Genomic DNA, 14,772 nt, shown 5'->3' on the forward strand with positions numbered 1-14,772 from the left:
TGAGCATGCTAGTAAATAATGAGCTTTTAGTGTGACTCAGAATCTGGTTTGCAAGTTAGTGAAAATATGTCATTTATTACCTACCCAGTTGCAAAACTTACCTTATAATTACAAATTTTACTGTTAATGATTTTTGGATTGGAACTTTTCTGCAATATATTGTTTACCTCCATGCAATTTTTTTTCCTTTCCTCTTTGTGTGTCAAGGTCATCATTATGAACCTTAGCCATGTACTACTATACTACTGCATTGGCTTAACATCATCTCTCACGGTCATACCACACCCACATCCAGACTATTGAGAGAGAGAAAACATCTTTGTAACATCCTTCAATGCTAACTCCTTCCCTAGTCAAAGATTTGGGAAGTAAATTACAGGTGAACAGTTTGGTGGATTAATATGCAGTCCTTAAAATGATGATTGTAGAGACTGTATAACACTATAGACAAGTGTTTGGGACTATGTAAGTTAAAGTTATACAAATTCTACAAGTATATGAGTTGATACAGAGGATCAAAAGATGGTGTTTAACTCCTAGCAGTAGTTTACATGGGTAATTTATTATTAATTTTCTATTTTCTAAGCTATATGAAATGAAATTGTATTTTATAGTTATGACTTTCAATGTTATTTTAAAAAGAGATGTGAAAATTACTTGCAGTTTGGGTAGTGTGCTGTGTTCTGCGTTACTCTACTGACGTATGCACGCAGAACCAGAGAACAAGCAGTACAGAGTCACAGTTAGGTTCCAGAGAGGACAGGCCTGAGGTCGATCTGCACAGGGTGAAGCTACCGGGTCCTGGCCTTTCATTGCAGCACTGATAGCTGGTAGTTATGATCTTATCAGTTAAAAAGATTAAAAGCACTGAGGAGTTTGGTGTAAAGAAAGACCCAGAGCCACAATCACCACATGAAGCCACTAGTTGAGATGTCTGTCTCATTTATGAAAGGCTGAAAAAAAAAAAAAGCTGTTTTGCCCCCTGGGGCTGTAGGTTTTAGCTGATAAAGACACAGCCTCATGACAGAAATTGAGTGAAGGTACTTGCCAGGTTAGTGACTGAATGTGTACTATTTCCAATACTATTATGAAACTGGAGCCCTGAAATGTTATTATAAAACCTAGGGGCCCAGTAATAGACTAGGGGCCCAGATGGCCAAGTAGAGGCAATCCTAAAACCCTTAAATATGAAGGGAGAGAAAAAGTTAACTCCGTCCACTCAAGCCTATAACGAAAATTTCAACATTCATGAAGACATCTAATATTAATACAGCAAAGTCAAACCACCAGAACAGGGATTTCTCTGGATGAAATTAACTTATGGAGTAAGTAGTCCAACAAAGAGTTTATTTTTAAAAATAAATTATTTATTTTTTTTTTGACTAGGTAATACATGCACGTGGTACAAAATTCAAAGGTACAAAAGGGTAAACAGTGAAAAGTAAGTCTATTTCCACCTCTGTCGCCTAGCCACCCAGTTTCCCTCCCCAGAGGCAACCACTATTACTAATTTGCTATCTTCTCTGAGATAGTTTATGCATGTGCAAGCATATAAATACACACATACACACAGATACCCCACATATACTTTTATATAAATGGTAGCATTCTACACATACTACTATATTCCTGGCCTTTTTAACTGAACATATTTAGAGATCATGTCATATTAGTATCCATGGGATGATCTTATTCTTTTTAACGGCTGCATAGTATTCCATTGATTGGGAGAAACTTTAAAACCTTTTTAGGATGCTTAAAGAGATAAAGGGTGTTCTTCATTAAAGAGAATGAAGAGTATAAATTAAAAGAGGTGAAAGAAGCAGGTTTATATAGTCAAGAACACATGGAAATTAAAAATGTTGCTATATGATTGTATTTTAAAGAGGGAGGGTGTAGCTAGGACTTTAGCTCAGTGATAGGGTACTTGCTTAGCATATCCAAGGTCCTGGGTTGGATCTCGAAACAAAAGACAAAAAGGCTCGACACTTGAAGGGGCATAGTTCCAATTTGGGGCTGGGATGTAGCTCAGAAGTAAAGTGTGTGCTTAGCATCTGTGAGGCCCTGAGTTCAACCTCTAGCACCAGAATTAAAAATAAAGACTTGGGGCTGGGGATGTAGCTTAATTGGGAGAGTTCTTGGTTAGCATATGTGAAGCCTCTGGATTTCATGCTACACACAATCGAATGTGGTAGCACAGGCCTGTCATCTCAGCACTTGGGAGGGAAGCAGGAAGACTGAGAGGGATTCAAAGTAATCTTTGGCTCTATAATGAGTTGGAGGCCATCCTGGGCTACATGAGACCCTGTCTCAAATACAAAATAAATAATAATAACACATTTTAAAATAGATAAAAATTTAGGTTTAATTGATCAGATGAAGTTTACTCTTTGATCGTTGATGAGTGAATTGGAAGTTGGAAATAATACCAAAATATTCACCCAGTACATACAAAGAAGGATTAAGAGGTGTGAAATGTTATGAGTCTGTAGTTAAAATACAGGATTAACTGAGAAACTACAGCATATATATAAAGAACGCAGAACTGAACATGGTGATGCACACCTATAGTCCCTGCATTTGAAAAACTGGAGGATCCCAAATTTGAGGCCAGCTTGGACCTCAAGTGGAAGCCTATGTATATAAGCATACATGCAGGCAAAATACCCTTACACATAAAATTAAAAACTACTAAAACTATTAAAAAGCTGTGAAGTTAGAAGCCAATTACATGTGGAAGTATGATACGTCAACTGACAAAGGGCTGCTTCTCAGCTGATGTGAGAAGAAAATGGAGTGTGTTTGATAAGGCCAGGCCATGTACCACATTATGTCAGATAAATATAATCCAGACTAAAGAATTGTAATTAGCTAAAATGTTCACTGAACAATTAACAGTGCAGAAAACAGAATTCTGAGGGTTTTTCTTTACTTTTGCATTTGATACGTATAAAACAAAACTAAAACTGAAGCAGTAAGCTAGGTACAGTGGCGTGGGCCTGTGGTCTCAGCTGTTTATGAAGCTGAGGTGGAAAGATCACTTGCAGCCCAGAGTTCAGCACAGAAAACCTCATCTGCAAACAGGTCAGCAGTGCTAGCGATGCAGCCCGGTGTCAGTGCTCGCCAGCACCCAGCATGTGGAGGGCCTGGTTGTGCTTCTAGCATTGCATTGCAAACAACAAAGAACAGGATGAGTAAGACCCGTAGATAAGCCTTGTCCAGCAGAAACGTAATGCTAGCCACATGTGTGATTTTTGTTAGTGAGTATGTTACTAAAGAAAGAAGCAATATTAGTTTAAATGTATTCAGCCCAATATTTCCAAAATACTATAATTTCAACATATAATCAGTACAAAATTCTTGAGATATTTCACTTCCACTTTCTAATGGTATCTTCAAAACCCAATGTGTATTTTATACTTAGAACATATCTCAGTTCACACTGGTCATATAGCAAGTGTTTGAAAGCTAAATGGGACTTAGAGATACCACATTTGGCAATGTGGCTTTATACAGCGGCAACAATAGTTAATGTGGGAAAGTTTTGTAGTGTAGGATGATGGTACAATATAATAAGACCCATAAGGAAGAAGACAGAAATAGTAAGCAATTTCAGACATTTTTAGATTAGTGCATAATTAAATGTGTGCATTAAAAAACAAACAAACAAACAAAAAAAAACCACAACACTTAAGGGGGCTAGAGAGATGGCTCAGAGGTTAAGAGCCCTGGCTGCTCTTCCAGAGGTCCTAAGTTCAATTCCCAGCAACCACATGGTGGCTCACAACCATTTATAATGAGATTGGATTGGATGCCCTCTTCTGGAGTGCAGACATACATGCAGGCAAAACACTGTATACATAATAAATAAATAAATAAATCTTAAAAAAAAAAAAAACAACACTTAAAGGAATAGGTAAAATCTTGAAAATACGCCGGGCGGTGGTGGCGCACGCCTTTAATCCCAGCACTCGGGAGGCAGAGCCAGGCAGATCTCTGTGAGTTCAAGGCCAGCCTGGGCTACCAAGTGAGCTCCAGGAAAGGCGCAAAGCTACACAGAGAAACCCTGTCTCGAAAAACCAAAAAAAAAAAAAAAAAAAAAATCTTGAAAATACAATTTATAGCTTCAGACCACTAGAAAGGGAGGACACATAGCCAGTTCAGTTAAAATAGGAAAACTTCAATTGGTTTTTGGTTTTTGTTTTTAATTTAAAACAGAGGAAGGATAAGAAATAGAAGTTCAAAATATAGACTATTCACAGAAAACATACATAAATTGTGTTAATTAAAAGACAGTCTGGAGCTGGGTCTGGTGGTGCCTTTAATCTCAGCACTTGGGAGGTAGAGGCAGGAGGATCTCTGAGTTCTAGACCAGCCTGATCTATATATTTAGTCCCAGGACAACCAGAGCTACAAAGTGAGACTGTCTCAAAAACACAGAACAATAACAACAACAACAAAACCAAACAAACAATCTACAATTTGAATAGGAAAAGGAATAATTTGTATGATTTATATATATGTATATGCATATATATATATTTACAGAGCAATATCATATATATATTTACAGAGCAATATCATAAGAAAATAAGTGAGAAAGCTAAGACTATCACTATTGGACAGATGAAAGAACATAGGCATTAAGGGTAAAATGTATAGTATTTGTAGTTAAAGGGAAAACTCAAGATAATCACAAACCTTAAACCCAGCCCTGATATCACAAAGCAAAAGCAGAGTGCCAAGTCCATAGTGCTGATGAGGTTTTTCATAGCTGAACACAAAGCTAGTTAGTCAGTGTAAACCAAGCTGTTGAAGAATTAAGACTGCACATTTAAAGTGTCCTGAGTAACATTTCTAATAAAACAAGTGCTGAATAAAGTAATTATATACATGTATGTACATTTTAATACAGAGTTTAATGAATAGGAAAGAAAGGAACTCTTGGACTACAAAGGAAGTGGAAGCAGGAACACTGAGAAGTAAATAGACTTCAGCTTTTACCCTGTAAGGTCTGCCAAGTGCTGGTGACCCTGAGCTTTTGTTTTGATAGAAATGAGGAGCTCAGGGGACAGAAGATTCTAGGGTCAGCTCCAGATAAAGGTTCTTCTAGAATACTGTAAAATCTCTGATCCAAAAGATCTCATTTGCAGCATAAACCACTCTGAATCTAGACTAGCATCAAGGAAAATGGTTAACCACAAGTCAGTGCTCATACAAGCTGACCCTGCTGTACAGTCCAACACCTCCAGCCAACTTGGATCAAGATTGGAAGGACTTTCCAAGATACTGTACGACAAAAACATGTAAGTCAGCCAGGTGTGGTGGCCCAAAGCTTTTAATCCCAGCACTCCAGAGGCAGAGTTAGGTGGATCTCTGAATTGGAAGCCAATCCGGTCTGCATAGTGAGTTCCAGGCTGGCTGGGCTTAAAAAACAAATGCCGGTTGTGGTGGCACATGCCGGTAGGATTTGCTGAAGGAGGTAGAGGCAGAAGGATCAGAAGTTTGAGACCAGCCTGGGCTACACATTCAAACAAACAAACAAAAACAGTCGTGGTAGTGCACACCTTTATTCCCAGCACTGGGGAGGCAGAGTCAGGAGCATCTCTGAGTTCAAGGCCACCCTGGTCTACAAAGCAAGTTCCAGGACAGCCAGGGCGATACAGAGAAACACTGTCTTTGAAAACAAACAAACAACAAAAAGCCCATAGACATGTAAGTCCTCCCTGAAGTAAACACAGTACCATAAAAAAGCCAATTATTCCCAAAGTAGTCTATTAATACAGTAAGTTTTTGACTAAGATACATACCATCAGAGGTTTTCATAAAACTAAATTTAAACACTTTTGTTGAGTCGTATGCCATGAACAGCTGAAGTTGTTTTGGAGAAGACTAAAGTGTGGGAATAACTAATAACCGTTCCTGAAGTGAAATGTAGTCTTGGACCAGAACGAGTGACAGTGGAATGAGAGATCACCTAGAAGCAGACCTGTGAGATAGGAATGTTTTTACATAAGAGCAGAAGCATTGCAAATTGGTGGAAAAGATGGCATTGATAATATACATGAAAAGTTAAAATCAGACCTCACACCATAGCTGAAAATAACTTCTAGTTAAAAACCTAACTATGAAAGCAAACCTTTAACGTTTCTAGAGAAGTAGATAATATACTTATGTCTCTGTGTGAGAAACTATTTTCCTAATTTATTTTATGTGCATTGATGTGAGAGTATTGGATCCCCGGAACTGGAGTTATAGACAGTTGTAAGCTGTCATGTGGGTGCTGGGAATTGAACCTAGGTCCTCTAGAAGAACAGTCAGTGCTCTTAACCGCCGAGCTATCTCTCCAGCCCAAGAAAGTATTTTTAAGACACTAAAAGCATAAACCATTAAAGATTGGTGAGTTCAGTTGAGTGAAACAAAACATCATTGTAGTTTTGTTATAGAAATCCTAACAGAGCCGGGTGGTGATGGAGCACACCTTTACTCCCAGCACTTGGGAGGCAGAGCCAGGTGGATCTCTGTGAGTTTGAGGCCAGCCTGGTCTACAGAGTGAGTTCCAGGACAGGCTCCAAAGCTACACAGAGAAACTCCGTCTTGGAAAAAAAAAAAAGAAAGAAAGAAACCCTAACAGTATGGAAAGATAAAGGCCAATAGAAGATACTTCCAGTCATGAGCAGAAGGATCTTGAGTATGTTAAACCTTCTAACAAAATGTGCAGAGAATCACAGTGAGCAATACATTTGGAAAGGTTTTCAAGCTTATCAGTTGTCTGAAGAAATACAAGGATTGGCCTTGATGAGAAGTAACCTTTAGATATATTGATAGTCTAAATGGGTAACACAGTTTTCAAAACAGTTTAACAATACTTGGTAAAATTAGAGATCTCTATACTTTTAAGGAATTAATATGCACCTTAACCATATGAATTAGGTGCATAAGGAGGAAAGGTTCATTATAGCATTAGAATAGAAAGAAGGTAGAAATGACTCAATATGTCTGTTAAGAGGAAAGCAGATAAAGTTTAGTGTACAATGGAATACTATACATCAGTTAAATGAACCAAAAACATCCCAGAAGTATAAGGATGAGACAGAAAAGCAAAATGTAGAGTGAGCTGTGTGGTGTGGTACCATTTATATAAAATTTTAAAGCTTCACAAACGTAAGCTTGATGAAGGCATGCATTTGTTCTGTTTTATCCTAGCACCTAGAACTGTGCCTTGTACATGGTGGGTGCTCATTAGATATCTCCAGAATAAATTGGATGTAAAAAGTATGGAAAATGATGGATACATACATATTAATTCATGGTATTAAACATGTGCATGGGGAATGACAAATTTTGGATAGTGGTTCCCTCTGGAGAGGGAGGGAGGGGAACGGGCTTGGGGAGGGACTCACAATGTTTGTATTTTCAGATAATTCTGAAAGATAACAAAATGTTAAAATTTGATGAGCTGGGTGGTGGGTATCATAGGTGTTTGTTATATTCATTTTAATTGTCCCTATTTCTAATATTTTACAATTGAAAGTTTTTATATCTCAAAAAGAATAGACTTGTGTCAAGTTGTTTGCCCCTACTCAAGGTGACAGTCGACTAACATGTTTGGATTCTTTATCAGTGTCAGCTCTCATGTGCTGCTGTCAGCGTGCGCCACAGCACATGTGCCTACCAATTTCAGTCTAGGAAAACGGATTGGGAAGTCTGTTTAGAAGCACAAGTAACTTAAAAGGTTAAGGATCTGAAAGGTCTCTGGGTGCATGAATTTAAGTGTGCACTACTTAATAATACTAACTTCCATTTCTTGAGTCTTTACTGTGTGTCAAACCAGTAAAACACTTTTAATATGCTATATTGCTCAAGATTTTTTAAAATGTGGGTGCTTGGGGGACAACAGGCGCCTTGCTTCCAAACCTGACAATCTGAGTTTAATCCCTGGGCCCCACATGGTAGGAGGAGAAGCAACTCCACAAAGTTGTCTCTGACCTTCGCATGTGCACCAAAGAGTGAGTGTACGCACATGTACACACATGTACAGGTTAATAAAAAATTCTTACATTTGTCTTGCTGTGTACAGGCCAGGCTGGCCTGGCTGGTCTTGAACTTGTCCTTCTGCCTCAGGTAGTTTGATGTTTATTGTGTCTTCATGTGAGATAGATGCCATGCTTGTTTTAAGGCATAGGAAATCATGACTCTTATAAAGAGATGTTTCCAAGGCTTCATATACAGGAAGTAGTAGAAATAGAATCGTACATGGTTCCCTCACTGTAACGGTGGGCATACGTACATTTTCTGGTTTCATTCTGGGTAGTTATTTTGCAATTCTTGGTAATGTCTTCTAGTTTATTTTTTATTTTTGTGGATTGTTAATCTTGTAAAATAACAATAATGATAGTTGAATATTTTCTGTTCATGTTTTAAGAAGAAAAATGTTTATGATTTAAATACATTTTATAGGCTTCTTATTCCTGAGAACTTTATATTTAGATGTAAGAGTCCATATAACAATCCAGATTCCTGTAATTATGAGGTTGTAAGAGAAAGCCCCAAAGTAAAACTAAGAATATTCACTCAGTGATGTGACAGAAAATCAATGTAGCACCTACTTACTAATCCAGAGTCTTTGTTGGTCTTGGGCTATTTTGTATATTTTATACAATATAAGACAAATACAGTGTTTGCCAGTTGAGAGGAAATATATTTTATGCATATGTAATTCCACAAAACCCTGAAAGTGATACTGGAGAAGTGGTCAAGATACATATAAAATCATTAGCAATAGCAGATCTGATAGAGAACATACCAGAAAAAACAAAATGATAGAAATAATGGCACAAGAACACCTAGAATTTCGTGAATATCTATCTCACTGGCTCTTGGGACAGCTGATAAAATCTGAGGATTTATGGAAAAGTGATCATCATTATAGTACAAAACTCAAATATGAAGGGAAGATATAATCTATTTTAATTTCATTGCAGAGATTATACCCAAAACAAAACAAAAAGACCTCCAGAATTTAATCCAGTTTAAGAATTTGCATGTAGTTAAATTTTTTAAAAAGTTTCTTTTCATAATTTTTTAGTTAAATTTTTTAAAATACTCAACAATATTTTGACTTGGACAATGAGATGTAGGTACTAAAAGAATTCACTTTCAGTTCCTTTTATCCTGTTCCAGTTTCCCTCAAATAGAAAGCTTAGCTTCTTCAGACAGAGGCCCACCCAGAGCCTTGATGCCAACTTAGAGTTGTGTGGGTACAGTTGAGAGGGTCTGATTCCGATGGATTTCAGGGTTTGGGCAAGCTCCTGCTTGTCAAAGAATGTAGAGTTAGAAACACCTCATAACTTTTTTCTTTCTCTAAGACAGTGTCTCACGTAACCCTGGCTGGCCTTGAACTCACTGTATAGGCACATATGACTTTGAACTTATAATTTTCCTGCTTCTGCCTCCCAAGTACATGCTGGAATTGCAAACCCAGGGCTTCATGTATACTAGGCAGGCACTCTACCAACTGAACTACATCCCAGCCTAACAGTTACAGCTTTCTAGGCTATTCTAAGTTTTAACTGGAGAGGAATGGGCCACATATCCAAGGGCTTATCTAATCCTTTCTACATATTTTGGGATAAAAATTGCCATAGATGATGTCTTCATCTACACACTACTCTTACTACTGTATGATTTATACCCTTTACCAATATAAAAAATTTATCAGTTAATACTTGGGGGAAAATGAATGAACTAAAGTCAAAGTACTGAATTTTTCATTAAATTCAATTCAAAATTAATTAGCTTTTACTCCAAGATTCATTCTACATTTTGGAGATTAAAATATTCTTTATGCAACTATTACTTTTTAGTTATCTTATTAACAAATACTGAAAAGCTTATTTCCTCCATCTTTCTTAACTTTTAAAATAAAAACCCAAAAGTTTGGGGCCCTGGTCATATCAATGATCTTAAAATTCCTATGAAATCATCTCACTCTCTTCCTTAAAACTCCTAATGTGGCCCAGAGTGGTGGTACATTCCTTTAATCCCGGCACTTGGGAGGAAGAGTCAGGAGGATCTCTGTGAGTTTAAGGCCAGCCTGCCTGCATAGTGAATTTCAGGTCAACCAGGACTACATAATGAGATCCTGTTAAGAGGAGGCAGGATGGAGGGAGATGAGAAGAACAGCCATTAGGAATCACTGGAGTAGGTCAGTAAGTTCCCCATTTGTCTCCTGAACCACATATAGCAATCTTTTACATACCTGTATGTGTCTTACCTCTGGGAGTTCCTATTCCTTTTCAGTCAGTTCTCATTGTACCCTTTCCTAACCCGTCCCTTTATTTTGCTTATTTCGCATAATAATTTTATGTAACAATGCGTTTTTATCTTCTGGGTAATGAACTTCTTTAATTCATTCATTTAATAAACATTTACAGATAGAACTAGAGATGTAGGTTAGTTGGCAAAGTGCTTGCTTTTATGCATCAAGCCCTAGGTTTGATCTTCAGCACCACATAAACTGGGCATGGTGGCCCACTCCTGTAGTGAGACAATCCTAAATTCAGTGTTGTTTGAGGCTAACCTGGGCTATATGACACCGTGTCTCTAAGTAAATTTTAAAAAGGAGCACATGCGCTTGGCACTGCAGCTCTAATCATGTGGTAGGTACTTTCCCATCTTCAAGGAGTTTATAGCTTTGTAAAGTGACTCTTTATACTACAGTGACAGTGTTTAATATTATGATAGAAGTGCACAGGCCAGCCTGGGCTACCCAGAGAAACCCTATCTAGAAGTGTAGAGTGCTGGGGTGGGAAAATAGCTCAGTAGATAAAGTGCATGCATAGGAATCTCGGTTCAGCTCGCCAGCATCCACCAAAAGGCTGGGCTCAGTGCACTCATGTGTAACTCCATTCTAGCAGAAGTAGCGAGCTTCAGTCAAGAGGCCCTCCCTCAAAAAATAAAGTGAAGAACAGAGCAAGACAGCCTCTGACTCCGTAAGTGAACCTACACATACGTGTGCACATACAAATACACCATACATGCACCCCAAAAAATTACAGAGTGCTTGGGGAACTTTAGCATATTTGTAAACTGCCCTAGACTAGATAAAGAAGGCTGAATTTAATTAAAAAAAAAAAAAAAAAGCGGCTGGCTTCCTGGAGGAGATGACAGCTAAGTATTAACAAGAAAACAAAATTAAGGAAGAGGAGGAAGGTGGGCCTAGAATTAAAGCCGTGATAAGTGTATGGCCATACCGTCCCCAGTGTGCTAGGCAAGTTCACGTGCAGAGCTTCTGAGCAGAAGCTAAGCCTGCTTAGTACTTGGATGGGAGATAGCCTGAGAATAGACTAGAGACTTATAAACAAGAAAGAGACAAATCAAACCATGATAAATTGCAGTAAGGTCGTGACATTGTTAGACAGAATTATATATAATTTTATGTTGGAAGAAGCTCCAGAATTCATTTGTTCTACCGGAGATTATGAAGTCATATGTAACAATATTTGCTAAAGATACCATACTACTATTAAATTAGACATAAACAAAAGTGAGTGGTCAGTTACAAGTGTTTGTATGTTGTTACTAAGGGTTGGGAAATTAGTAAAAATTATAAAAAGCCTGCATTATAGCCTAAGTCCATCTTACAGTCTTGACTAATAAAATGTTGCCATGGGAGATTATTTGGGGAATGCTTTTGCGTTAATAGATTTAAATGGTGGCACTTTGAGTCACAATGTTTGTATGTAAACTTGTTGTCAGTAGGAAGAGACATTACTTGTAGCAAATCTCTATTATTAGAATCGTTTGTCTAATACAGTGTCCCCTTGAGCGGTCAAGTCTTTAAAATCTGTTTTCTATTAAATTTTCTTTTTTCATTTCCTGGGCAGATTCTGGAGTTCTTTCCTTTCTTTCTACCAGCTGTGCTCCAAACACCTATTCACAATTTCTAGTTTCAAATAAAATCAACAGTGACATGGGCCAGTTATAGTACATCTCTAGTAGCAGTCTGGCTGTGTGGACAAAGGTCACTGTCTATTGTGTCAGAATCGCTGGGGTTCTGCAGGGAGGTTGCAGTCCTTTGGTTCCCATTGGTAATTAGAGATTGTTTCTAAAGTCATATTTTCTAAAGTAGAGATTAAATGAACCAGTTTTTCTTTTCTGCTTTTGTAGATTTCTTGATAACCGGCTATTTGCTACCTGCTCTGATGATACTACAATAGCACTGTGGGATCTGAGAAAATTGAACACCAAAGTATGCACTTTACATGGTCACACTAGCTGGGTGAAGAACATCGAATATGATACTAATACAAGACTCTTAGTAACATCAGGATTTGATGGAAATGTCATTATTTGGGACACTAACAGGTTTGTAAATAGGAGTTAGGAATGTGATACTGTAAAACTTTTTTTCTCTTTAAAAGATGGTGAACAAGTTCAGTGTTCTGATCTAGAGTTGGGGAGTGGGGTGTCAAAAAGTTAAGCTTTGCTGGGGGAGAAAAACAAGGGAAAGTGATTCCTAGGCTGGGGACATGGCTCAGCTGATTGAGTGCTTACTTAGCATGCATGAAACCTGGTGTTTGCTCCTTCCTCATCACCGCATAAAACCAGACATGGTGATGTAAGCATGTTATCCCAGCACTCCAGAGGTAGTCACAGATGAAAAGTTCAAGGTCATACTTGATTACATAGCAACTTGGAGGCCAGCCTGAGCTACATGAGATGCTCCTATCTGGAGGGCATGGGGTGGGAGGAGCAGGTGTGGTGGCACATGCCTTTAATCCCAGTACTCAGGAGGCAGAGGCAGGTGGATTTCTGTGAGTTTGAGGCCAGCCTGGTCTACATAGAAAGTTCTAGGACAGCCAGGACAATGTAGAGAGACCCAGTCTAAAAGAAAAAAAGAGGAGGAGGAGGAGGAGAAAACTGAAAACACCAAACCATGGTTCCTTCTTTGATTACATTTAGTCATGTATAAAGATTTTAGAACTAAGAGTCTATATGTATAGTTCATTGGCAGAGGGAGATCTTTTCTAGCCTGCACGGGCCCACCACTGCAAAACTAGAGAAGAAAATGGAGGAAGTTACATGAGACCAAGGCATGTCTCTAATGAAGAAAATGGTTTATAAAATGAATTTCCTAAATAGAAGGGAAAATATTTTTATTTCCTATGTGAAACAAAAATATTCTTCATTCTTTCGTCCTTTGATTCTAAACATATTTATTTTATAGTTTTTAAATTTTATTTTCTGCATTAAAAAAGCAGTTTTCATTTGGAATGATTCTGATCTAGAAGTGGTGTTTAGAAATAACACATGGTATTGTTTGGGTTGTCTGTGAGTTTGGATTGTCTGTGGAAGAAAAAGGATACCTGCTGGCACCTGCTTGGCAGGGACCACAGTTCCTCAGCGTCCTGTAGTGCACAGCACAGTGTATACAGTGACCTCAGCCATGGAGCGTTGCAAGAACATGTTTGCTTACAGAAAAAGTGGTTGCAGGGGTGAAACTTTGGTGGTGGTGCTTGTAGTTGTGCTTGTCACTAAGAGTGGTGTGGTGAATTGTTAATATAGTTGACATATTAGAGTCTTCAGATGTTATGTTAAAAAGGAGAAATTCTTAGTAAAAAAAAAATTCTAGATACGCCCAATTGTTTGAGTGAAGGACAGAGTTACTGTTTTTCAACAAATACAAACACACCTTTTAAAATGCAGATGTAAAAGTGTGTGGGGTTAATTTAGGAAGAAAATTTGAGTAGAAATATAAGTAATAATTTCCAAATTAGAAGAAGAGTGAAAACCTAATAAAACAGTCAGTCGAATAGAAGCATAAAAGTGGGTGGATAGGGCCATTTAAAAAGCAAACAGGCCACACTGATGGCACATTTCTGTGATCCAAGTGCTTGGGAATCTGAAGCAGGAAGAATTGAAGGCCAGTCTGGGGTACATAGTAACATTTTGTCTCAGAAAACAAAAACAAGCTGGATCTGTAATCCCAGCTACTGGGAATGTTAAGGCAAAAACGCTGTAAGCTCAAGGCAAAACTAGGCAATTTAGTAAGACCTTGTCTCAAAATAATGTAATAAAAGGGCCAGTGCTCAAAGGCAGAGTACCTGCGTAGCATGTGTGAAGCCCTAGGTTCAATCCCTACTACTAAAGTAGCCAATTAAAATATAGTGGTAGGTTAAACAGTAATATCAAACTGTGTGTTCTCTAGATGAGCTACATAAAATATAACAAAACCAGAAAACAGAACAGGGAAGAAAACTGGTAAGTATTCATCAGAAGAAAACAGTTGTGGCTGCATTAATAGCAGACAAAATAGTATTTAAGGCAAGAAGTATTATAACCAATAAAAAGGTCCTATATTAAAAGACTGGTTTTACTAGAGTATTACCTAAAAATAAAACTTATTAGAAGCAAAACTTGACAGAATTACAAGGAAAAAAAAAATCAATAGAAAATATCGGGTCCATTTCCTCATTTTTCTAATAGATAAGATAGACCTTTTTAAAAAGGCCAGGGAGATGGCTTATCACGTCTGGGGACCCAAGTTCCATCCCCACAACCCACATAAATGTAGAAGGAGGAACGGACCTCTGACCTCCATACACATGCCATGATACACTCCCCTTCACACATACCCACCATGCTTTTTAAAAAGGACTTAAAAATTGAGTAAGGCTTTAGAAAATTTAAATATTAGTAAACATGACATATACGTTTTTTAGAATTCTGCTCCCCCAAACAGTAAATATATCTGTTGTTGGCTTTTTT

At 37.8% G+C, this 14,772-nt stretch overlaps 1 protein-coding gene across 2 annotated transcripts in view; it reads left to right on the forward strand.

Moving 5' to 3' along the window:
* The window catches only part of Dcaf10 (DDB1 and CUL4 associated factor 10), a 39,907-nt gene that overhangs the window by 6,677 nt on the left and 18,458 nt on the right, over positions 1 to 14,772 (forward strand). Inside the window, exon 3 of one of the 2 annotated variants that reach the window (XM_059254280.1) lies at positions 12,172 to 12,369. The exons of the other annotated variant lie outside the window; for it this stretch is intronic. Coding sequence (XP_059110263.1) covers positions 12,172 to 12,369 — 198 coding nt within the window. The remainder of the gene's footprint in view (positions 1 to 12,171; positions 12,370 to 14,772) is intronic. 2 annotated transcript variants of the gene reach the window in all.

This window comes from Peromyscus eremicus, chromosome 2, assembly GCF_949786415.1.
Source record: "Peromyscus eremicus chromosome 2, PerEre_H2_v1, whole genome shotgun sequence".
Lineage (NCBI taxonomy): Eukaryota > Metazoa > Chordata > Mammalia > Rodentia > Cricetidae > Peromyscus > Peromyscus eremicus.